At 46.2% G+C, this 23362-nt stretch overlaps 2 protein-coding genes across 2 annotated transcripts in view; one reads left to right on the top strand and one right to left on the bottom strand.

Moving 5' to 3' along the window:
- Window positions 1–17109: 17109 nt before the first annotated feature.
- SNRNP35 (small nuclear ribonucleoprotein U11/U12 subunit 35) lies at window positions 17110–19742 on the bottom strand. Its single transcript, XM_069755954.1, has 2 exons — window positions 19633–19742; window positions 17110–18030 (listed from the first exon to the last, which is right to left on the bottom strand). The coding sequence occupies exon 2, from the start codon at window positions 18025–18027 to the stop codon at window positions 17254–17256; it is 774 nt and encodes a 257-aa protein (XP_069612055.1). The 5' UTR covers window positions 18028–18030; window positions 19633–19742; the 3' UTR covers window positions 17110–17253.
- A 132-nt stretch (window positions 19743–19874) lies between these two features.
- RILPL2 (Rab interacting lysosomal protein like 2) overlaps window positions 19875–23362 on the top strand; it is a 30717-nt gene continuing 27229 nt past the window's right edge. Inside the window, exon 1 of the mRNA XM_069755945.1 lies at window positions 19875–19973. The gene's annotated coding sequence lies outside the window, so the exon portion shown is untranslated. The remainder of the gene's footprint in view (window positions 19974–23362) is intronic.

The following is a 23362-nucleotide window of genomic DNA, read 5'->3' as shown; positions in this document are numbered from 1 at the left end:
AATCGATCTGTCGTGTACTGTAACATCACTGCAGGAGCTGGCAGGATAGAAGAGATGGATTACATACAATAAATATACAGATGTCAGTGACAAATACAATTAGTACAGTGTAGCTTACTGTACACGTGTTTAAGATTTTTCTGAAAACAATGGCATGAGCTCCCCTCATAATTTTCATAACTAGCAGAGGGAAAGCCAACGGCAGGGGGCAGATGATTATAGCCTGGGAAGGGGGTAACTTATGGCGCTTCCTAGGCTATTATCAGCTTACAACTGTATACTTAGCCTTTACTGGCTATTAAAATGGGGGACCCTAAAAAAATAAAACGTAACTTTTATTATAACTAAAGCCACACCAAAACTAAACCAAACACCCAAGTGAATAAAAAACTGGGGCAAAGTCTCAACCACATGGTATGGTGACCACAGAGGCTAGTTATCCCCTAATAGGACTAAATGATTTCCTCTACAAAATATTAGAGAAATCAAGTTAAACTAGGTTATGACCTATGAAGAAGCGGAAGTCGGAAAACCATCTACAACACTCACCGTCAAACCTAGTTACATGAGCAGACAATAAAAATACCATCGGTAGTAGCGTATGATATAAACGGTGCTACTGGTGGCTATATAAATAGTATAAAAGGAACAATCTCACCAGTTCCAAGGTGTGGGCACAGGAGCACCGGATAGTCTCTGGTCAGAGGATGATCCGGAAAATAAAGGAGACGACAGTCCCTATGTCAGTCCCTATGGGGCTATCAGTAAGCTATCCCCAAAGCTCCTGCCCTTACAAGGGCAGTCCACAGCTACCCCTGTATAAACATGCCCTGCACTCTCCCTGTATAGTCCGTCCAGACGCGTTTCATCCAAGCCAATTCTTCAGGGGACTTGCTTGTGCATGGAGATAAAGTGCCTATGTGCTAAAAAGGAGGGACACGAAGTCCTGCCACCCTCTATGCTCTCTGCAAGACCCCCCCCCCCCTTTTGACACCAAGTGCCAGAATTGGCACATCTTAGAGATGGGCCTTTTCTGTGGCTGCTGAGAGCTGATGTTTCTCCTAAGCCTCATTGGGGGACACAGGACCATGGGTGTTATGCTGCTTGCCACTAGGAGGAAACTAAGTAAACACATAAAGAATTAGCTCCTCCTCTGCAGTATACACCCCCTCTCTGGCCAGTAATGACCCAGTTCTTGCTTAGTGTCCGTAGGAGGTACTTGGGTCTGCTTCAGACCCCAACGCTTTTTTAGCTCTCCTTTTTTATTCTATTTTTTTTTTTCATTCCATTTTTTTTATTTTCTTACTTAACGGAGTGAAGGGGGCAACGGATTCCTTTTAGGGTCCGATCTCCCCCGAAACATCAACAGGCGAGATCGCGGAGTATACCTCCCCGTATCCTCTCCTGCAACGTATGGGGCACGCCTAAAGCTTCCTCAGGGCAACTGTTCCTTCACGATTACGATCTCCCTATTCCAGTATCACGGCGAGCACATGTTGGCCCTCCTTCATGTTCCTCTCCGGGGCCACAGCAAGATAATGGACTGAAGATGGCGGCAAGTAAGGCCCACCTATGGCGTCAATAGCCCCGCTACTCAGAAGGGTGCTCTCCATCTCCCACTAAGGGAGGACGGATTCAGCTATTACCCTCAAGATGCAGGGCGCAGCAGCAGCACAGCCTGAGGACAGGCACCACTGACCGGGAGTACGAGGCCCCTGCTTTGCGTCCCTCTGCTTGAGAGTGCGGGTCCTGGCCCCTGGAGGTATCCATTGGCTTGCTGCCAGTGGCAGTTGGCCGGCGCATTTTCGCGGTACGAGGGGGGGCGCCACACGTTTCCAGCTTCTCCTGGCACCCATCGCCGACAAGGCCAGAAAATTTAGTCCCCGGCTTTCTGCCGGACTAGGCCCCATTCTCTTAGCGCCGCCCTCCACCGGCGCTCCACCTACCCTCCTGGCGCTTCTCGGCCTGCACGAGGCGCCACTGGTAATCTCGGGAGCCATCTTACCTGCAGAACCGGTCGTGGATTCTCTCCTGGCATTTTTTCTTCCTGTGGGCTCCCCATTTCTACAGCAACGCCGAGCCTAACCGCATCTTCCCTGGGGACACTGGCACAGGACCGTGGGTAAGCTGCCTCACCTCTAGTAGAAAGTTTAACCCCTTCTCTGCACTCATAGTCCTGCTATTTGTATTGGAGAAAATAGACATCTACTTTACCTCAATCTAAGGAGGCAAAACGGAGTAATAAAAACCACAGTTTTTTACTTCATGTGCCACTTGCAATTCTACTTTGCCACGTGCCCACACTACTCCTTTGTACGCGAACTGTGACTCGGCCTGTGCGCACCCGCCTTCTGTCGCCACCTCCAATTTCTTCACAGACCCCGCCGAGTCTAACCCTCCTGAGTGGGCCGCTTCTTTGTCGCGCTCTATGGATTCCCTGGTTAAGGCATTAGACTCTTTCCGGGGACCCTCCCTAAGTCCGCTCCCCCCCCTGTCGACCGCGATGGAACCTGGCGACTGTACTGAGCAGTTCAACCACGGGGCGTACTAGGTCACGGGAGGCTCGGGTTCCAGGCAAAGATCCCATGCCTTGCCCCCTGTACATGCTTGGGCTTTTGGGCTTCGGCTTCTGCGAGCTCAACCTCTCGCTCCCCTTCCCCCGAGTGTCATAGCGCACATGATTCGGAATACGAGTCAGAGGAAATCTTTAACCCAAGACTCCTATCGGCCAAGAGCCGCTTGACTCCCTTTATTGAGGCAGTCAACAAGACACTGAGGGTGGATGAGGAATTTGTATCCTCTCAGGAACACGTCGTGTCTTTTAAAAAGGCTAGACGGGTCCAAAAGATATTTGCTAATCATCCTGAGTTTAAGGACATTATCCAAAAACACGAAACACCCAGATAAGCAATTTATGGCTCAAAAGCCAAATATCCTTTTGCCACGGATCTAATAAAGAAATTGCTACTCTCTCCTTCTGTGGACCCTGCCATATAACAGCTCGCATGCAAAACAATCCTGTCTTTGTCTGACGGTTCATCAGTTAAAAACCCTACTGACGTCAGATTGATTACCTGGCTCGCTCAGTCTTTGAGGCCTCAGGAGCAGCCCTCCTTCCATCTTTCGCCGCTACCTGGGTGGCTAAGGCAATGGTCGCCTGGGCAGAGGTGTTGACCTCTACCATTCATGACAGTATTCTTCCCCCGGAAGCGGCCAGACTCGCTAACCAGATAGCACAGGCCGGGGACTTGGAAGTTAATGCCTCTATAGATGCGGCTAACTGCGCGGCACAGGCGGCCGCAAACGCAGTCTCCATTAGAAGGGCCCTGTGGCTCCAAGATTGGCGAGCAGATTCTGCTTCTAAAAAGTCGTTGACTTCTTTGCCTTACCAGGCTGGTCGTTTATTTGGAGAGAAACTAGACCAAATCATTTCTGATGCTACTGGAGGGAAGAGTAAATTTCTTCCTCAGCAAAGACCTACCCGTCCTTTTCGGAATCAACAACAGTCTAGGTTCCGACCCTTTTGCAACAACTCTAGCTGGTCTTCCACATCCTTTGCTTCTGGGTCAGAACGAACTCCGCGAGGATACAGAAACTCCCAGGTCTCATACAGACCTAATCGTTCCTGGAAGCCCAGACTAAGCCTTCTGGATCTAAGGGATCCAGACCCCTTAGACTTTCTGCGCAATGAGTCGTTGACACGTCCAGCGGACACCGACACAGTAGGCGCACGCTTATTGTCATTCCGTCAAGCTTGGCTCTCAGTCGTTCACGACGTGTGGGTCAGAGAGCTAGTATCCCCCGGATACAAGATCAAGTTTCTTCTCTTCCAACCCCCCCCCAAATCAAGGGCATCGGATTTTCTTCAGGCCATACAGGCACTTCGAAGGGACGGTGTCTTTATTCCGGTTCCTCACGACCAAAGGTTCAAAGGGTTTTACTCGAATCTATTCATGGTTCCAAAGAAGGACGGCACCCTACGGCCCATGCTGGACCTAAAGCTGTTAAACAAGTTCATAAGGGTTCGGCACTTCAGGATGGATTTGCTCCATTCTGTCGTAGTGTCCCTGGAAAAAGGAGAGTTCCTAGCATCCATAGACATCAAGGATGCCTATCTCCACATTCCGATTCTCCCCTCTCATCAGCAGTTCCTACGCTTCGCATTTCGGGACAAATACTTCTAGTTTGTGACCTTACCCTTCGGCCTCGCCACCGCTCCAAGAGTTTTCACCAAGGTCATGGCAGCTGTCATGGCCATTCTTCATGCTCGGGGAGTGGTGGTTCTCCCGTACCTAGACGACCTATTGATCAAAGGTCCGTCCCATTCAGCCTGTGAAGCGTCTGTAAGAATAACCGTGGATACTCTCGCCGGGCTGGAAAACCAACTTTGAGAAGTCATCTCCAGCGCCAGCCCAGAAAATCTCCTTTTTTGGGCATGATCCTGGACTCTTCCCACGAGATGGTCATTCTCCCTCCGGAGAAGGTCTTGTCCTTAAAACAAGGGGCACGCAGCCTTTCCCGCCCCAGTCTCGCTCCATTCGTTTCACTATGCGCATCCTCGGGAAGATGGTCGCAGCGATGGAAGCCGTTCCGTTTGCGCAGTTCCATCTCCATCCCTTGCAAAATGCGCTTCTGTTGGCCTGGGACAGGAGCCCATTCTCCCTCGACCGTCGCTCCCGCCTGTCCCCACAGGTCAGGCAGACCCTCAAATGGTGGACACTAAAAGCTTCATTGAACCACGGGAAGTCATTCCTCCCGTTGCACTGGTTAGTGGTGACCACCAACGCCAGCCTCTTGGGCTGGGGTGCAGTTTTCAACCACCACACGGCGCAGGGTCGTTGGTCCATACAAGAGTCGCGTCTCCCAATCAATATCTTGGAGATTCAAGCTATCAGATTTGCCTTACGCAGCTTTCACCATCTCGCAGGTCATCCCATCAGGATCCAATCCGACAACACCACAGCGGTGGCATACATCAGCCGGCAAGGGGGAACCCGCAGCAGGGCGGCCATGAACGAAGTCAGTCACATTCTACGCTGGGCCGAGACCAATCATTCGCTCATATCGGTGTGGAGAATAGGGCTGCGGACTTCCTCAGTTGCCAAGGTCTCACCTCGGGCAAATGGTCTCTCCATCCGGAAGTTTTCCAGCAGATTTGCCATCGCTGGGGGACTCCGGATGTGGATCTCATGGCCGCCTCAAGGCTAAACAACCAGGTTCCCCAGTTCATTGCTCGATCTCGCGATCCACACGCCATCGGAACAGATGCTTTGGTTCTGTCGTGGCATCGGTTCCGGCTTCCGTACATCTTTCTTCCTCTTCCTCTGCTCCCAAGGGTCATCAAGAAGATCAGGGCGGAGGGGATACCGGTGATCCTTGTCGCGCCGGACTGGCTGCGCCGAGCATGGTACGCGGAACTCTTCCAAATGGTCGCCAATGTCCCCAGGCGGCTTCCAGACCGCATGGATCTTCTCTCACAGGGCCCGATTTACCACCAGCACTCCGGGGCTGTTGAATTTTGGAATTTATCCCAAGCCAGATTCTCTCCAGGGGTGTCCTCTACCATGATTAGTGCTAGGAAACCCACATCCATGCGTATTTATCATCGCATCTGGCGCATTTTCTTTTCATGGTGCAGTGCTCATGGACGTTCTCCCCTGGTGTTTTCCACTCCGTACATCCTGGCATTTCTCCAATCAGGCTTAGAATCAGGTCTCTCCCTAAGCTCGCTCAAGGGACAAGTGTCCGCATTGTCAGTCCTATTCCAAAGGAAAATCGCTTCCAGACTACAGGTTAAGACGTTCATTCAAGGAGTCTCCCGGGTGACTCCCCCCTATAGAATGCCATTAGCTTCATGGGATCTAGACTTGGTTCTCGGAGTTCAAGAGACTCCTTTCGAACCATTGCAGGATATATCGCTAACTTTTCTTTCTTGGAAAGTGGTCTTTCTAGTGGCAATTACGTCAATCAGGTGAGTTTCGGAGTTGGCAGCTCTCTCCTGCTGTCCCCCTTTTCTGATTTTTTTTCATCCAGACAAGGCAGTTTTGAGGACTTCCCCCTCCTTCCTGACGAAATTTTTCTTCTTTTCACCTCAACGAGGAGATTGTCTTGCTTCTGTCTGGCACCTACTCATCGTATCAAGAAAGCTCTCCATACTCTTGGACGTTGTTAGGGCTCTTTGGTGGTACATATCTCGGACAACCTTCTTCATGCTCCCGGAGGGCCATAGGAAAGGTCTAGCCGTCTCAAAGGCCACCTTCACCAGGTGGATTCGCTCAACTATCCAGAAATCCTATCGCGCCAGGAACATGCCTGTCCCAGCTGGGATTAAGGTGCATTCGACTCGGTCTGTGGGCGCCTCTTGGGCCATTCGGCACCAGGCGTCAGCACAACAGGTTTGCAAAGCTGCGACTTGGTCTAGTCTGCATACTTTTACCAAACACTATCACATTCATACTCAATCCTCGGCAGACGCTGCTCTTGGCAGGCACATTCTGCAGACAGCGGTACCTCAGTAAGCCAGTGGAACATGGTGTTTTAGCAGCAGTGCAATTGCTCCGCACCCAGGGACTGCTTTAGGACGTCCCATGGTCCTGTGTCCCCCAATGAGGCGTAGGAGAAAAGGAGATTTTTGTGTACTCAACGTAAAATCTTTTTTTCCGAGCCAATCATTGGGGGACACAGCACCGACCCTGTTAGCCTATTGGCTTGTTCTTGTTTCCTCCTTGGTTTGGACATAGTTACTTGTCTTGGTTTTTTTTTTTATACTCCTACTGCTTTACTACCGAACTGGGTCATTACTGGCCAGAGAGGGGGTGTATACTGCAGAGGAGTTAATTCTTTGTGTTTACTTAGTGTCCTCCTAGTGGCAAGCAGCATAACACCCATGATCCTCTGTCCCCCAATGATTGGCTCGGAGAAAAAGATTTTACGGTGAGTACACAAATCTCCTTTTTTAGCCTGGGGGGAGGAGGCAGTATTTATGGCCCCTTCCTAGGCTATTAATATCAGCCCGCAGCCGTCTGTATAGCCTTTGCTGGTTATTAATGATAGGGGGAGCCCATACCATTTTGTTCAGAAAAATAATCTTTTAATTAAATACATGTACAGTAATTTGCCCACAGTGTACAAATTGTATTAGTAACTGTCATCTACATATCTACCTATTCTATTTGTATTTACTGTATGTAATCCATCGCTTCTATCCTGTCAGTTCCTGCAGTGATGTTCCAGTACACGGAAGATGAATTGCCGCTTTTTAGGGTATGTGCACACGCTGCAGATCCGCAGCAGTTTTCCATGCATTTACAGTACCACATAAAGCTATGGAAAACAAAATCCGCAGTGCACATGCTGTGGAAAAGACCGCGCGGAAACGTGTTTATTCCTCAGTGGTTTACACCTGTTCCATAACAGGAATCCGCAGGTGTAAAATCCATACAAAAAATACAAAAAAAAACAGCGTTAATTCCACAGGAAATCCGCAGTGCGGATTACCTGTGGATTTACCAAAATTAGTCTGGAAAAATCTGCAGAGTAATCCGCATTGTGTGCACATAGCCTTATTCTATGTGTGTGTGTGTTTTGATGAATATTTCCTTTGAAAATAGTGTAAATGACAGAGATAACTACTGCATGTGAAAGCTCATATTATAATCGCATAGCAATCACACTGCATTCGGATGTAAATCGGATGCTAGGGGTGAAAAATCAGATTGTACTCTCATGACACTCGTGTGTTATGTTTGCTAATGACAGGTGTTATGAAGGCAATCCAGAAACACAGTGTGCATAGCGATCAGAGCGCACACAGTGATCTGACAAATACCCAAAAATACAAGAACGAGCTCTGAGACGTGGAAACTCTGTAGACTGCACACCTGATCCTATCCTAAACACAACTAAAAGCGGCTGTGGATTGCGCCTAACAACTACCTAGGCAACTCGGCACAGCCTAAGAAACTAGCTAGCCTGAAGATAGAAAAATAGGCCTGACTTGCCCCAGAGAAATTCCCCAAAGGAAAAGGCAGCCCCCCACATATAATGACTGTGAGTAAGATGAAAAGACAAAACGTAGGGATGAAATAGATTCAGCAAAGTGGGGCCCGATATTCTAGGACAGAGCGAGGACAGTAAAGCGAACTTTGCAGTCTACAAAAAACCCTAAAGCAAAACCACGCAAAGGGGGCAAAAAAAAAACCACCGTGCCGAACTAACGGCACGGCGGTACACCCTTTGCGTCTCAGAGCTTCCAGCAAAACAAAAGACAAGCTGGACAGAAAAAAAGCAACAAAAAAGCAAAAGGCACTTAGCTATACAGAGCAGCAGGTCACAGGAACAATCAGGAGAAGCTCAGATCCAACACTGAAACATTGACAAGGAGCAAGGATAGCAGCATCAGGCGGAGTTAAGTAATGAAGCAGTTAACGAGCTCACCAGAACACCTGAGGGAGGAAGCTCAGAAGCTGCAGTACCACTTGTGACCACAGGAGTGAATTCAGCCACAGAATTCACAACAGTACCCCCCCCTTGAGGAGGGGTCACCGAACCCTCACCAGAGCCCCCAGGCCGACCAGGATGAGCCGCATGAAAGGCACGAACAAGATCGGAAGCATGAACATCAGAGGCAAAAACCCAGGAATTATCTTCCTGAGCATAACCCTTCCATTTAACCAGATACTGGAGTTTCCGTCTAGAAACACGAGAATCCAAAATCTTCTCCACAATATACTCCAATTCCCCCTCCACCAAAACCGGGGCAGGAGGCTCAACAGATGGAACCATAGGTGCCACGTATCTCCGCAACAACGACCTATGGAATACATTATGTATGGAAAAGGAGTCTGGGAGGGTCAAACGAAAAGACACAGGATTGAGAACCTCAGAAATCCTATACGGACCAATAAAACGAGGTTTAAATTTAGGAGAGGAAACCTTCATAGGAATATGACGAGAAGATAACCAAACCAGATCCCCAACACGAAGTCGGGGACCCACACGGCGTCTGCGATTAGCGAAAAGTTGAGCTTTCTCCTGGGACAAGATCAAATTGTCCACTACCTGAGTCCAGATCTGCTGCAACCTATCCACCACAGAATCCACACCAGGACAGTCCGAAGACTCAACCTGTCCTGAAAAGAAACGAGGATGGAACCCAGAATTGCAAAAAAATGGAGAAACCAAGGTAGTCGAGCTGGCCCGATTATTAAGGGCGAACTCAGCCAACGGCAAAAAGGACACCCAATCATCCTGGTCTGCAGAAACAAAACATCTCATATGTTTCCAAGGTCTGATTGGTTCGTTCGGTCTGGCCATTAGTCTGAGGATGGAAAGCCGAGGAAAAGGATAGGTCAATGCCCATCCTACCACAAAAGGCTCGCCAAAACCTTGAAACAAACTGGGAACCTCTGTCAGAAACAATATTCTCAGGAATGCCATGCAACCGAACCACATGCTGAAAGAACAAAGGTACCAAATCAGAGGAGGAAGGCAATTTAGCCAAGGGCACCAGATGGACCATTTTAGAAAAGCGATCACAGACCACCCAAATAACTGACATCTTTTGAGAAACGGGAAGGTCAGAAATGAAATCCATCGAAATATGTGTCCAAGGCCTCTTTGGGACCGGCAAGGGCAAAAGCAACCCACTGGCACGAGAACAGCAGGGCTTAGCCCTAGCACAAATCCCACAGGACTGCACAAAAGTACGTACATCCCGTGACAGAGATGGCCACCAGAAGGATCTAGCCACTAACTCTCTGGTACCAAAGATTCCAGGATGACCAGCCAACACCGAACAATGAAGTTCAGAGATAAGTTTATTAGTCCACCTATCAGGGACGAACAGTTTCTCCGCTGGACAACGATCAGGTTTATTCGCCTGAAATTTTTGCAGCACCCGCCGCAAATCAGGGGAGATGGCAGACACAATGACTCCTTCCTTGAGGATACCCGCTGGCTCAGATAAACCCGGAGAGTCGGGCACAAAACTCCTAGACAGAGCATCCGCCTTCACATTTTTAGAGCCCGGAAGGTACGAAATCACAAAGTCGAAGCGGGCAAAAAATAACGACCAACGGGCCTGTCTAGGATTCAAGCGCTTGGCAGACTCGAGATAAGTCAAGTTCTTATGATCAGTCAATACCACCACGCGATGCTTAGTTCCTTCAAGCCAATGACGCCACTCCTCGAATGCCCACTTCATGGCCAGCAACTCTCGATTGCCCACATCATAATTACGCTCAGCGGGCGAAAACTTCCTGGAAAAGAAAGCACATGGTTTCATCACTGAGCAATCAGAACCTCTCTGTGACAAAACCGCCCCTGCTCCAATCTCAGAAGCATCAACCTCGACCTGGAACGGAAGAGAAACATCTGGCTGACACAACACAGGGGCAGAACAAAAACGACGCTTCAACTCCTGAAAAGCTTCCACAGCAGCAGAAGACCAATTAACCAAATCAGCACCCTTCTTGGTCAAATCGGTCAATGGTTTGGCAATGCTAGAAAAATTACAGATGAAGCGACGATAAAAATTAGCAAAGCCCAGGAACTTTTGCAGACTTTTCAGAGATGTCGCCTGAATCCAATCCTGGATGGCTTGGACCTTAACTGGATCCATCTCGATAGTAGAAGGGGTAAAGATGAACCCCAAAAATGAAACTTTCTGCACACCGAAGAGACACTTTGATCCCTTCACAAACAAAGAGTTAGCACGCAGGACCTGAAAAACCATTCTGACCTGCTTCACATGAGACTCCCAATCATCTGAGAAGATCAAAATGTCATCCAAGTAAACAATCAGGAATTTATCCAGATACTCACGGAAGATGTCATGCATAAAAGACTGAAACACAGATGGAGCATTGGCAAGTCCGAACGGCATCACTAGATACTCAAAATGACCCTCGGGCGTATTGAATGCAGTTTTCCATTCATCTCCTTGCCTGATTCTCACCAGATTATACGCACCAGGAAGATCTATCTTAGTGAACCAACTAGCCCCCTTAATCCGAGCAAACAAGTCAGATAACAATGGCAAGGGATACTGAAATTTAACAGTGATCTTATTAAGAAGGCGGTAATCAATACACGGTCTCAGCGAACCATCCTTCTTGGCTACAAAGAAGAACCCTGCTCCCAGTGGTGATGACGATGGGCGAATATGTCCCTTCTCCAGAGATTCCTTCACATAACTGCGCATAGCGGCGTGTTCGGGCACGGATAAATTAAATAATCGACCTTTAGGGAATTTACTACCAGGAATCAAATTGATAGCACAATCACAATCCCTATGCGGAGGTAGAGCATCGGACTTGGGCTCTTCAAATACATCCTGATAATCAGACAAGAACTCTGGGACCTCAGAAGGGGTGGATGACGAAATCGACAAAAATGGAACATCACCATGTACCCCCTGACAACCCCAGCTGGATACCGACATGGAATTCCAATCCAATATTGGATTATGGGTTTGTAGCCATGGCAACCCCAACACGACCACATCATGCAGATTATGCAACACCAGAAAGCGAATAACTTCCTGATGTGCAGGAGCCATGCACATGGTCAGCTGGGCCCAGTATTGAGGTTTATTCTTGGCCAAAGGTGTAGCATCAATTCCTCTCAATGGAATAGGACACCGCAAAGGCTCCAAGAAAAACCCACAACGTTTAGCATAATCCAAATCCATCAGATTCAGGGCAGCGCCCGAATCCACAAACGCCATGACAGAAAACGACGACAAAGAGCATATCAAGGTAATGGACAGAAGGAATTTGGACTGTACAGAACCGATGACGGCAGACCTAGCGGACCGCTTAGTGCGCTTAGGACAATCAGAAATAGCATGAGTGGAATCACCACAGTAGAAACACAGACCATTCAGACGTCTGTATTCCTGCCGTTCAACTCTAGTCATAGTCCTATCGCACTGCATAGGCTCAGGTTTAACCTCAGGCAGTACCGCCAAATGGTGCACAGATTTACGCTCGCGCAAGCGTCGACCGATCTGAATGGCCAAAGACAAAGACTCATTCAAACCAGCAGGCATAGGAAATCCCACCATGACATCCTTAAGAGCCTCAGAGAGACCCTTTCTGAACAAAGCTGCCAGCGCAGATTCATTCCACTGAGTGAGTACTGACCATTTCCTAAATTTCTGACAATATACTTCTATATCATCCTGACCCTGGCACAAAGCCAGCAAATTTTTCTCAGCCTGATCCACTGAATTAGGCTCATCGTACAGCAATCCGAGCGCCAGGAAAAACGCATCGACACTACTCAATGCAGGGTCTCCTGGCGCAAGAGAAAATGCCCAGTCTTGAGGGTCGCCGCGCAAAAAAGAAATAATAATCAAAACCTGTTGAATAGGATTACCAGAAGAATGAGGTTTCAAGGCCAGAAATAGCTTACAATTATTTTTGAAACTTAGAAACTTAGTTCTATCTCCAAAAAACAAATCAGGAATAGGAATTCTTGGTTCTAACATAGATTTCTGATCAATAGTATCTTGAATTTTTTGTACATTTATAACGAGATTATCCATTGAAGAGCACAGACCCTGAATATCCATGTCCACACCTGTGTCCAGAATCACCCAAATGTCTAGGGGAAAAAAAAAAGTGAACACAGAGCAGAAAAAAAAAAATGATGTCAGAACTTTTTCTTTCCCTCTATTGAGAATCATTAGTTTGGCTCCTTGTACTGTTATGTGTTGCTAATGACAGGTGTTATGAAGGCAATCCAGAAACACAGTGTGCATAGCGATCAGAGCGCACACAGTGATCTGACAAATACCCAAAAATACAAGAACGAGCTCTGAGACGTGGAAACTCTGTAGACTGCACACCTGATCCTATCCTAAACACAACTAAAAGCGGCTGTGGATTGCGCCTAACAACTACCTAGGCAACTCGGCACAGCCTAAGAAACTAGCTAGCCTGAAGATAGAAAAATAGGCCTGACTTGCCCCAGAGAAATTCCCCAAAGGAAAAGGCAGCCCCCCACATATAATGACTGTGAGTAAGATGAAAAGACAAAACGTAGGGATGAAATAGATTCAGCAAAGTGGGGCCCGATATTCTAGGACAGAGCGAGGACAGTAAAGCGAACTTTGCAGTCTACAAAAAACCCTAAAGCAAAACCACGCAAAGGGGGCAAAAAAAAAACCACCGTGCCGAACTAACGGCACGGCGGTACACCCTTTGCGTCTCAGAGCTTCCAGCAAAACAAAAGACAAGCTGGACAGAAAAAAAGCAACAAAAAAGCAAAAAGCACTTAGCTATACAGAGCAGCAGGTCACAGGAACAATCAGGAGAAGCTCAGATCCAACACTGAAACATTGACAAGGAGCAAGGATAGCAGCATCAGGCGGAATTAAGTAATGAAGCAGTTAACGAGCTCACCAGAACACCTGAGGGAGGAAGCTCAGAAGCTGCAGTACCACTTGTGACCACAGGAGTGAATTCAGCCACAGAATTCACAACACTCGTGCATCTCTCAGCAGGGAGGCTCAAACCGATTTTTCATATATTTAGTGTGACTCGGGCTTAATCAGTGCCAAACCTCCTTAACTGCTTCTTAATTATTAAGCAGAGCATTTTGCTGCACAGTTCTCCTTCCTTCTAGCAAGCCACTCAAGGCACTTCTCGAATCTGAACACTGAGAATTCCTGCATGCCGGAGTGGCCAATATTTGGAGGGAGCACACTGATAAGCGGCATGGGTTGGTAGGACACAGTGATTGCTATCATAGGGTGGTGACTACACACCTGCGGTTTCTTAAAGTCAGTGATGCAGCGGAGTTCTCTGCACCACCAATACAAAATCAAACCCCTGTTGTAGCTGCCTCTGTCCATGAGCTCATCTTGCTACACTTTACCCTTAGGAAGCTGGAAAATATTGGATCCATTAGCCCACTTGGTCATTTTGCAAGTCCTGATAATATTAGTTATGACCCCTAAACAAGCACATTAGGATGCCTTTTAAAATATTCCAGTGTGTAGTTCTAAAATAAAGTCCATGACAAGTTTAGCAGTGCTGTGCTCGCCTGTTCTACAATGCTAATATTTTAGTCTTCTTATAAGTGTAGAGAAGGCAGTAGATGCCACACCTTCTGCTCACTTCAATCTGTCAAGATATAAAGATAATTTTTTTCTTATACAGTCATGGCCAAAGGTATTGACACCCCTGCAATTCTGTCAGGTAATACTCATTTTCTTCCTGAAAATGATTGCAAACACAAATTATTTGGTATTATTATCTACATTTGTCTTAAATGAAAAAAAAAAAAAAAAAACACAAAAAGAATTGTCCTAAAGCCAAATTGGATATAATTCCACACCAAACATAAAAAAGGGGGTGGACAAAAGTATTGGCACGGTTCGAAAAATCATGTGATGCTTCTCTAATTTGTGTAATTAACAGCACCTGTAACTTACCTGTGGCACCTAACAGGTGTTGGCAATCACTAAATCACACTTAGCCAGTTGACATGGATTAAAGTTGCCTCAACCTCTGTCCTGTGTGTACCACATTGCGCATGGAGAAAAGAAAGAAGACCAAAGAACTGTCTGAGGACTTGAGAAACCAAATTGTTAGGAAACATGAGCAATCTCAAGGATACAAGTCCATCTCCAAAGACCTGAATGTTCCTGTGTCTACCGTGCGCAGTGTCATCAAGAAGTTTAAAGCCCATGGCACTGTGGCTAACCTCCCTAGATGTGGACGGTAAATAAAAATTGACAAGAGATTTCAACGCAACATTGTGCAGATGTTGGAGAAAGAACCTCGACTAACATCCAAACAAGTTCAAGCTGCCCTGCAGTCTGAGGGTACAACAGTGTCAACCCGTTCTATCCGTCGGCGTCTGAGTGAAAAGGGACAGTAAGGTAGAAGATCCCTCTTCTTACCCCGAGACATAAAAAAGCCAGGCTGGAGTTTGCCAAAACTTACCTGAAAAAGCCTAAAACGTTTTGGGAGAATGTTCTCTGGTCAGATGAGACAGAAGTAGAGCAAGATTGTGCGGATGTTGGATAAAGAACCTCGACTAACATCCAAACAAGTTCAAGCTGCCCTGCAGTCCGAGGGTACAACAGTGTCAACCCATACTATCCGTTGGCATCTGAATGAAATCTGCGGGCTGCATCACCCATGATGGGTATTGGATACACGGCTCTGCAAGCTGCATCACCCATGATGGGTATTGGATACGCGGCTCTCCAAGCTGCATCCTCCGCGGTGTTGAATGTTTTGATCTCCCCGAGGTCATTCATCCTTATGTTTATAGTCCTTTTACTAGGCACTGCTCCTATTAGCCAGTTTCCTACTCCACACTGAGGGGCAAATACCCTGAAACAGCTGTCTGTGGATGGATACCATGTTTTGGCATAGGTGGGTTTCCTTTTTGGATGAAAGACCTGGCTATTTATTGCTTGCGTTGAGAAACACGTGATGGTGTCTCTGCGGCTTTTCTACATGCAGTAGTACGATGTCAGGCTGGTAACTGCCCCGATGCTGTACTCACCGCAGCCCAGTACCTCCTGTCACTGCTCCCGCTGAATACTGAGCGGTGACAGGGGAATTGCAGCTCACAGCGCAGCTTTGGAAGACAACACAATAGCACCTGGTTCCGCTTACAGCTGGGGGCTGAACAGCCAAAGGGGCATGCTCTGTTCATAATGAAGGCAGCCAGTGTAGGAGATGCAGTCAGACACTAAGAGCAGTCGCCGACACCCAGGGGCTGCCATAACTTGGATGTGTGAGTGTCATGCTCAGAAACTTACACATCAGCACATATAAATGGCAGCCCCCAGTGGCTGCAGAAAAAGTTATTAAAGTCACATTTCTGTATTAAAAATTTATTATAAAATCAACATTTCTTAACATAAAAATTGCAACATTTTCACGTAAATAAATCTGCTTTCTTTTTGATACGCTCTACTATTTGGCTTTTACAAAACCTTTTTATTGATGCAGTTATATGCTAATTACATAAATTTTTAGGGCATTTCTGCAGTGGCAATGCATTAAATACGTGTTTTTTTCCTTGTGGATTTTGCACACACAATGTAATTCCATATTGAAAATCTGCATATATCTCCGTCTCCCCATAAGAGACATTGACATGTTTCGGATTACAGAGACGCACTGCAGGTCAGTTTACGCTGCACAATTGGCAAAGGGATTCCTATAAATCACATCTACATTGCTGGAACGGTAAGATACAGCGTAAGTTTGGTGCACCAAAACAGAGTGGGAGCTTAATCTTTTTTAGTCTTAAAGGGACTCTGTCACCTGAATTTGGCGGGACTGGTTTTGGGTCATATGGGCGGAGTTTTCGGGTGTTTGATTCACCCTTTCCTTACCCGCTGGCTGCATGCTGGCTGCAATATTGGATTGAAGTTCATTCTCTGTCCTCCATAGTACACGCCTGCACAAAGCAATCTTGCCTTGTGCAGGCGTGTACTATGGAGGACAGAGAATGAACTTCAATCCAATATTGCAGCCAGCATGCAGCCAGCGGTTAAGGAAAGGGTGAATCAAACACCCAAAAACCCCGCCCTTGTGACCCAAAACTGGTCCCGCCAAATTCAGGTGACAGGTTCCCTTTAAAAATACAAGAAAAAAAAAAAAGTGTCCGGCTCACCATGATTGCAGCTAGAGGGTGTTCGAAGTGCAGAAACGCCTTGTCAAGGTGTGAAGAATGCAAAAAATTAGGAAAATCCAGCGCCATTTTGATGAAAATGATTTTTTTTTTTGTAACCCCACAATAGTATATACAGTATGTGAAATAGGGGGAAGGTCACTGAGGGAACAGTGACCTGTCATAAGCCATAAGAATATGTAAGCAGAGCACCACATGAAAACCCCCCCTCAGGCCACCCAGGAGCACGAGAATCTCACTAACTGAAAATAAAGATTAAACAACAACCACAAGACGGATTTCATCAACCAAGGTACATTTTAATCAGTATCAGGCCGGGGTCACAATTGCAAGTTCAATGCGAGAAACTTGCTTGAGTCTCTCGCATCAATACGGGACTGGAGTTTGCGGCTGCATGTACTAAGACGTGACCCCGGCCTAACAGTGTCTGTAGTTTACTGTGCACAAACCTGCTGACAGTTTCCCTTTAAATATGGTGCAAAAGCATGTAACATCCAGCATACGTCTCCCCCGCCTGGTGAGGCCACCCTCCTATGAAGTCTCGTACTTGTATAATAACTGTACATTTGCCTATATAAACAGTCTTCACTTTCTACTGTCTCGCTCTCCGCTTCGTTCCCTTCTGCTTTCTCTTCTTCTCCTGGTCGTGTCCTCTCTCTCACGGTCTCGGCTCCTCTCCCTGCCACGTCTCTCTGCAGTGTGTTCTCTGTCCGATCTTTGGGACCACCTTTCTCTTCCTCGGTCTTTCGCATACTCTTCCCTCCTTTCTCTCCAGCCATAAGTGCTTTCTCTTGAGTGGGACCTTTGTCTGTTATCGCCATAGCCTTCTAGATGGGCGTTACTTTGAAAAAGTGGCAAATTAATTGGTTTCCTAAATGGTCGGTCACGGCCTCCAAACCTCAGCTGGCCCGACTCCTTTTTCCCACCAAATCCTCCTCCTAACCTGCGGGGCCTCCATCCCTTCAGAGATCGTTCCAGTTCAAAGTCTACGTAGACCTCCCGCTGGTCTATCACGAGCCTGTTGGCGTCTCGGTACGCTTTCTTTATGGCGTGCTCCTGTTTATATTCAACGAATGCATAACCCTTGGAGAAACCAGTTATGAAATCCCTGACCAATCGGATCCTCTGGATGTCTCCGTAACGAGAGAACACTTCTTTTAGTTTTTCCTCGGTTGTCTGTTGGCTTAAGCGAGCCACAAACAAAGTCAACTGGGGGTCTCCAACCACCCCTTTATTGGGAACATACCGGGCCAACATTGCCCTAAGCACAGCGCGGTCGTGCGGTTCTTCATCGGTGCCATCAATACTGCCAGCTTTAAGCGGATCATAAAACTTTGCTATAGGTGTCCATTCACTCATGGTCTAAAGGAAGGAAACGGAAATATTATAGACAGCGGAATAATCTATACCCGACTATTACAGATACGGACAATGATTTTATACAGAACGCTACTAATCAGCTTTTTTTGGATCTACTGCCAAAATATAAGCGGATATGATGCCTTAAAGGGATTGTCTGTGATGAAATGAAAAGTGTGCAGTCAGTATTTCCCATGTGGGCGGTCATGTGACCTCACGTATGCTATTTCCATAACTCGATCACCTGATCAGTCTCATCTCAGGCGACTCTAGTCAGCGCTCAACCGAAAATATGGAAATCTCATGCGCGAGGTCACATGACCGCCCACAGGGGGAACCGTGACCGTGTGCACATTAGGTCTGCAGTCAGAAAGAGCGACTGCAGACTATTCATGTCAACCTGGACATCCCCTTAAAGGCCTCATACAGATTTGATAAAAGTCAGCCAAAAATTCACATAAAATAATTATCTTTAACCCCTTAATGACCGTCAATACGTCTTTTAACTGACCTTAGATATAAGAGAATAGTATCCCCATACAGATGACAATCCATCATCTGTCGGCTGTACACTATAGCTGACAACTTGCTGTACCAGCCACGATCAGTGTTTGCACCATCTAAATCTGTTTAACCTCTTAGATGCTGCTGTCAATAGTGACTATATCATTATAAAGGGTTAACAGAGTGTGGGGGCTTCTTCTTTATCCCAATTGGTGCCCTCAGATCATGATTCTGTTGTCCTGATGTTTGCCATGGCAATTCATGACCAAATAGCGGCCTTAGAGTCTGACGGCTATAGTAATCTGTTTAGAAGTTAGCAACATTTAGGTGCTAAAAATACACATTTTCATTTCTGTCATACCACTTTGCATTAATTCCTGTAAAGCACATGAAGGGTTAATAAACTACCTGACAGCAGTTTTCAATATGTCAGGGGGTGCTGTTTTTAAAATGGTATCACGTTTGTGGGTTTCCCAATATCCGAGACCCCTAAAGTCACTTCAAACATGGATAAGTCCCTAAAAAAATAAATTTTGTAAATTTCTTTGAAAAAATGAAAAATTGCTGCTACATTTTTAAACCTCCTAAAATGCTAACAAAATAAAATAACATTTTACAAATGGTGCTGATGTAAAGCAGACATGACGGAAATGTTATTTATTAATGGTTTGCTGTTGTATGACTATCCGGATTAAAGGGATAATCATTCAAATTTAGAAAATTGCTAATTTTTTAACATTTTTCTCAAATTTTTGATATTTTTTATAAATAAACACAAAAAATGTTGAACAAAATTTACCATTATCATAAAGTATAATGTGTCACGAAAAAACAATCTCAAAATCACTGGGATTTGTTGAAGCGTTGCAGAGTTATTACCACATAAAGTGACACTGGTCAGATTTACAAAATTTGGCTCGGTCACTAAGGGGTTAAGAAAAATAACTTGTCCTGAGAGGCGGCCGCAGCCCTTTCTATCGAAGCCTAGAGAGTGCCAATGTAAGGGTGGCACAATGGCCGAGCCCCAGGCCAGAAGTAATCTGCAGCAGATGGTGAGAAGATGCGGGGCCGAGCGCTGCAACCGTTCACACGCGAGCTTACCTCCACGGTGCGTCCAGCGAGGACGGAGGATTCGTCTGAAGGTCAGCAAAGCAAGTGTTAACAACGCGCCAGAACTTGGGTTCCGTGCCGTGCTTACACCAGGCCAATCACAACCGCTGGTAATGTAAACCAATCAAAGCCTTGCTTTACCCCCAACGCGCACAGCTATTGGATGGCCCATACCGAGGCTTGGAACGCACAGCTGACCTGTTATAGGGCGTGGACTAAAGAATGCCGTCTCCATGACAACCGCCAGCAGAGTCACCTGCTGAGCCTAGAAAGTGACTTGAGGAAGTGACCAAACTGGGGGCAAAGCGGAGGCCTCAGCTGCGACATTTGTGGTAAGAGACTTGTCTGCGAATATTAGGTATTAACTCTGGGAAATGGAAAACATAAGACATGTCTGCAGCCTGCGCTGCTATCACTGGAGGTGTGTATCTGCTGGGCATGGAGTCACAGTATGTGCAGATATGTAATGTGTATCATATCTATCAATCTGCAATAGTATGCAAATCCATATCTACACACACATGTATCATTTATGTATATATGTGTGTGTTATATCTACCATAAATGTGCGGGAAATATGAGCAGCACGAACACAGGGTAAGGCCGGGGTCACACCAGAAGTGTCCGTGCTCTGTGCTCCCGTCCTCTCATATCAGAGAGCCAAGTCATTTCTCCATCTCCTCCACGGCCTGACTCTGCGGATATCAGACTGCACTGGGATGACATCCGAGTGCAGTCCGATGTTTCACACGCACACATAGACTTGTATGGGCGAGTGTGAGGTGAGTATCGCTGCCAATCACAGCATGCTGCCACATGAGAAAATAATCGCAGATGTCATCTGCCCCATAGAGTAATGGGCCGAGTCTTATCACATAGCACTGGGCCGTGTTATACACTCGTGTAACCGCGGCCTAAGGGCACAAATCCAAATCTGACCTCAAAAGGTCTATAATAGATAATATCCAAAAAACTGCAGCACTTCTCCAACAAGTGAAAAGAACATATAGGTTAATTTGAGCTCGAGACAGCTTCCAGGAGGAACTGGAACCTTCCTATTGGTTATGCACCAATAAAGGCACCTTAATTTTTTACTTTTTGGAGGAGTGCTGCCGCTTTTCCTTTATTGATATTATCCATCTATATATACATTTTTGTCTGTAATACTGTGTGTATATATATATATGTATAATATACTGTATATATGTCACGTGGATTTATGTGCACATATATAACATGCATACTATATGTGTGTGTGTATATATAGAGAGAGAGAGAGAGAGATATAGATATATATAGATAGAGGTGTGTGTATATATATATATATATATATATATATAATTATATATGTAGATTGGCTCACTGGGCTTTCACAGAGGTAGACGCAGGAATGCTCCTTGGGTTAATCTTCTGTTAATTTATTAGAACATAATCCAATGCAGGCCTCAACAAAATAAACATGGCATTTCTGGCATAACAAAAAAACTACAACGTATAGCACACTCCATACACCAGAGGGCAGGGCCGGCGTCAGCACCCGGCGCACCTGGGCAAGTGCCGGGGCCCTGACAAGACAGGGGGACCCACTCACGCAGTCATACATCCATCTGGCCGCTTTAACCCTTTCTACCCTTTCAATTTGCCCTGCCTGGCACAAGCATCTTCTCAGTCAGTGCAGGGCCAGGCACATAGGGGTTAAGGACACAGCCAGTGACATTGTGGGCGGAGAGTTCTCCTGCTCTGCTCTCCTGGCTGTGTGCAGTGCTGAACTAATCAGGCACAGGCAGATTCTATTCTGACAGTCTGGGTGACCTGGGGGGGCCGCCATGGGCTGGGCGGCTGCAGCTGACATTATATATATATATATATATATATATATATATATATATATATATATATATATATATATATATATATATATATATATACTACAGCAGCCGCCCAGCCCATGCCCCCAGCATAGCCTGTATAGATACAGTGTATATAATATATATACAGGACAGGTGCTGGGGGCCTGGGCTGGGCGGCTGTTGAAGTATATACACCGCACAGTACCTCTCCCCTGTATATATACACTGCACAGTACCTCTCCCCTGTATATATGCACTGCACAGTACCTCTCCCCTGTATATATACACTGCACAGTACCTCTCCCCTGTATATATACACTGCACAGTACCTCTCCCCTGTATATATACACTGCACAGTACCTCTCCCCTGTATATATACACCGCACAGTACCTCTCCCCTGTATATATACACCGCCCAGTACCACTCCCTTGTATATATACACTGCACAGTACCTCTCCCCTGTATATATACACCGCACAGTACCTCTCCCCTGTATATATACACCGCCCAGTACCACTCCCCTGTATATATACACTGCACAGTACCTCTCCCCTCTATATATACACTGCACAGTACCACTCCCCTCTATATATACACTGCACAGTACCACTCCCCTCTATATATACACCGCACAGTACCACTCCCCTCTATATATACACCGCCCAGTACCACTCCCCTCTATATATACACCGCACAGTACCACTCCCCTCTATATATACACTGCACAGTACCTCTCCCCTGTATATATACACTGCACAGTACCTCTCCCCTGTATATATATACACCGCCCAGTACCACTCCCCTCTATATATACACCGCACAGTACCACTCCCCTCTATATATACACCGCCCAGTACCACTCCCCTCTATATATACACCGCACAGTACCTCTCCCCTGTATATATACACTGCACAGTACCTCTCCCCTCTATATATACACTGCACAGTACCTCTCCCCTGTATATATACACTGCACAGTACCTCTCCCGTGTATATATATACACCGCCCAGTACCACTCCCCTCTATATATACACCGCACAGTACCACTCCCCTCTATATATACACTGCACAGTACCACTCCTCCTGTATATATACACTGCACAGTACCACTCCTCCTGTATATATACACTGCACAGTACCACTCCCCTCTATATATACACTGCACAGTACCACTCCTCCTGTATATATACACCGCACAGTACCACTCCTCCGGTGCATACTAAAACCCTATGTGGCAAATTTACCTATGCCTATGGTAGATATTTTAGTCGTATTCATCTCTGCCTATTTTAGATTTTTTTTTACCGTTTCATTTTCTTAATTTAGTTTTCCTTTCCACTTCACTCCATTTGAAGCAGAGTAACCAATTTATTTACATATGTATTTATTTGACATAAAGTTGCAATACATGAATGTAGGGGTCAAATTTTTTGGAAACGGAATAACGGTTTTGAGCTCCGTTTTTTTTATTGGAATATGTTCATGTTAGTACAACAACGTTATCTTCCAAGTTTCATTAAGATCTTTTTAGGGATTCAGTCTTTATGCGCCATTTTCTGCCATACCTATGCCTACAGTGTTATCATGGTTGGAAACGGAAAAACGGTTTTGAGCTCCGTTTTTTTTATTGGAATATGTTCATATTAGTACAACAACGTTATCTTCCAAGTTTCATTAAGATCTTTTTAGGGATTCAGTCTTTATGCGCCATTTTCTGCCATACCTATGCCTACAGTGTTATCACGGTTGGAAACGGAAAAAACGGTTTTGAGCTCCGTTTTTTTTATTGGAATACGTTCATATTAGTACAACAACGTTATCTTCCAAGTTTCATTAAGATCTTTTTAGGGATTCAGTCGTTATGCGCCA

Source organism: Ranitomeya imitator, chromosome 1 (genome assembly GCF_032444005.1).
Source record: "Ranitomeya imitator isolate aRanImi1 chromosome 1, aRanImi1.pri, whole genome shotgun sequence".
NCBI classification, from domain to species: Eukaryota; Metazoa; Chordata; class Amphibia; order Anura; family Dendrobatidae; genus Ranitomeya; species Ranitomeya imitator.
The sequence above is the reverse complement of the archived record's forward strand: the minus strand, read 5'-3'. Positions and strand labels throughout refer to the sequence as shown.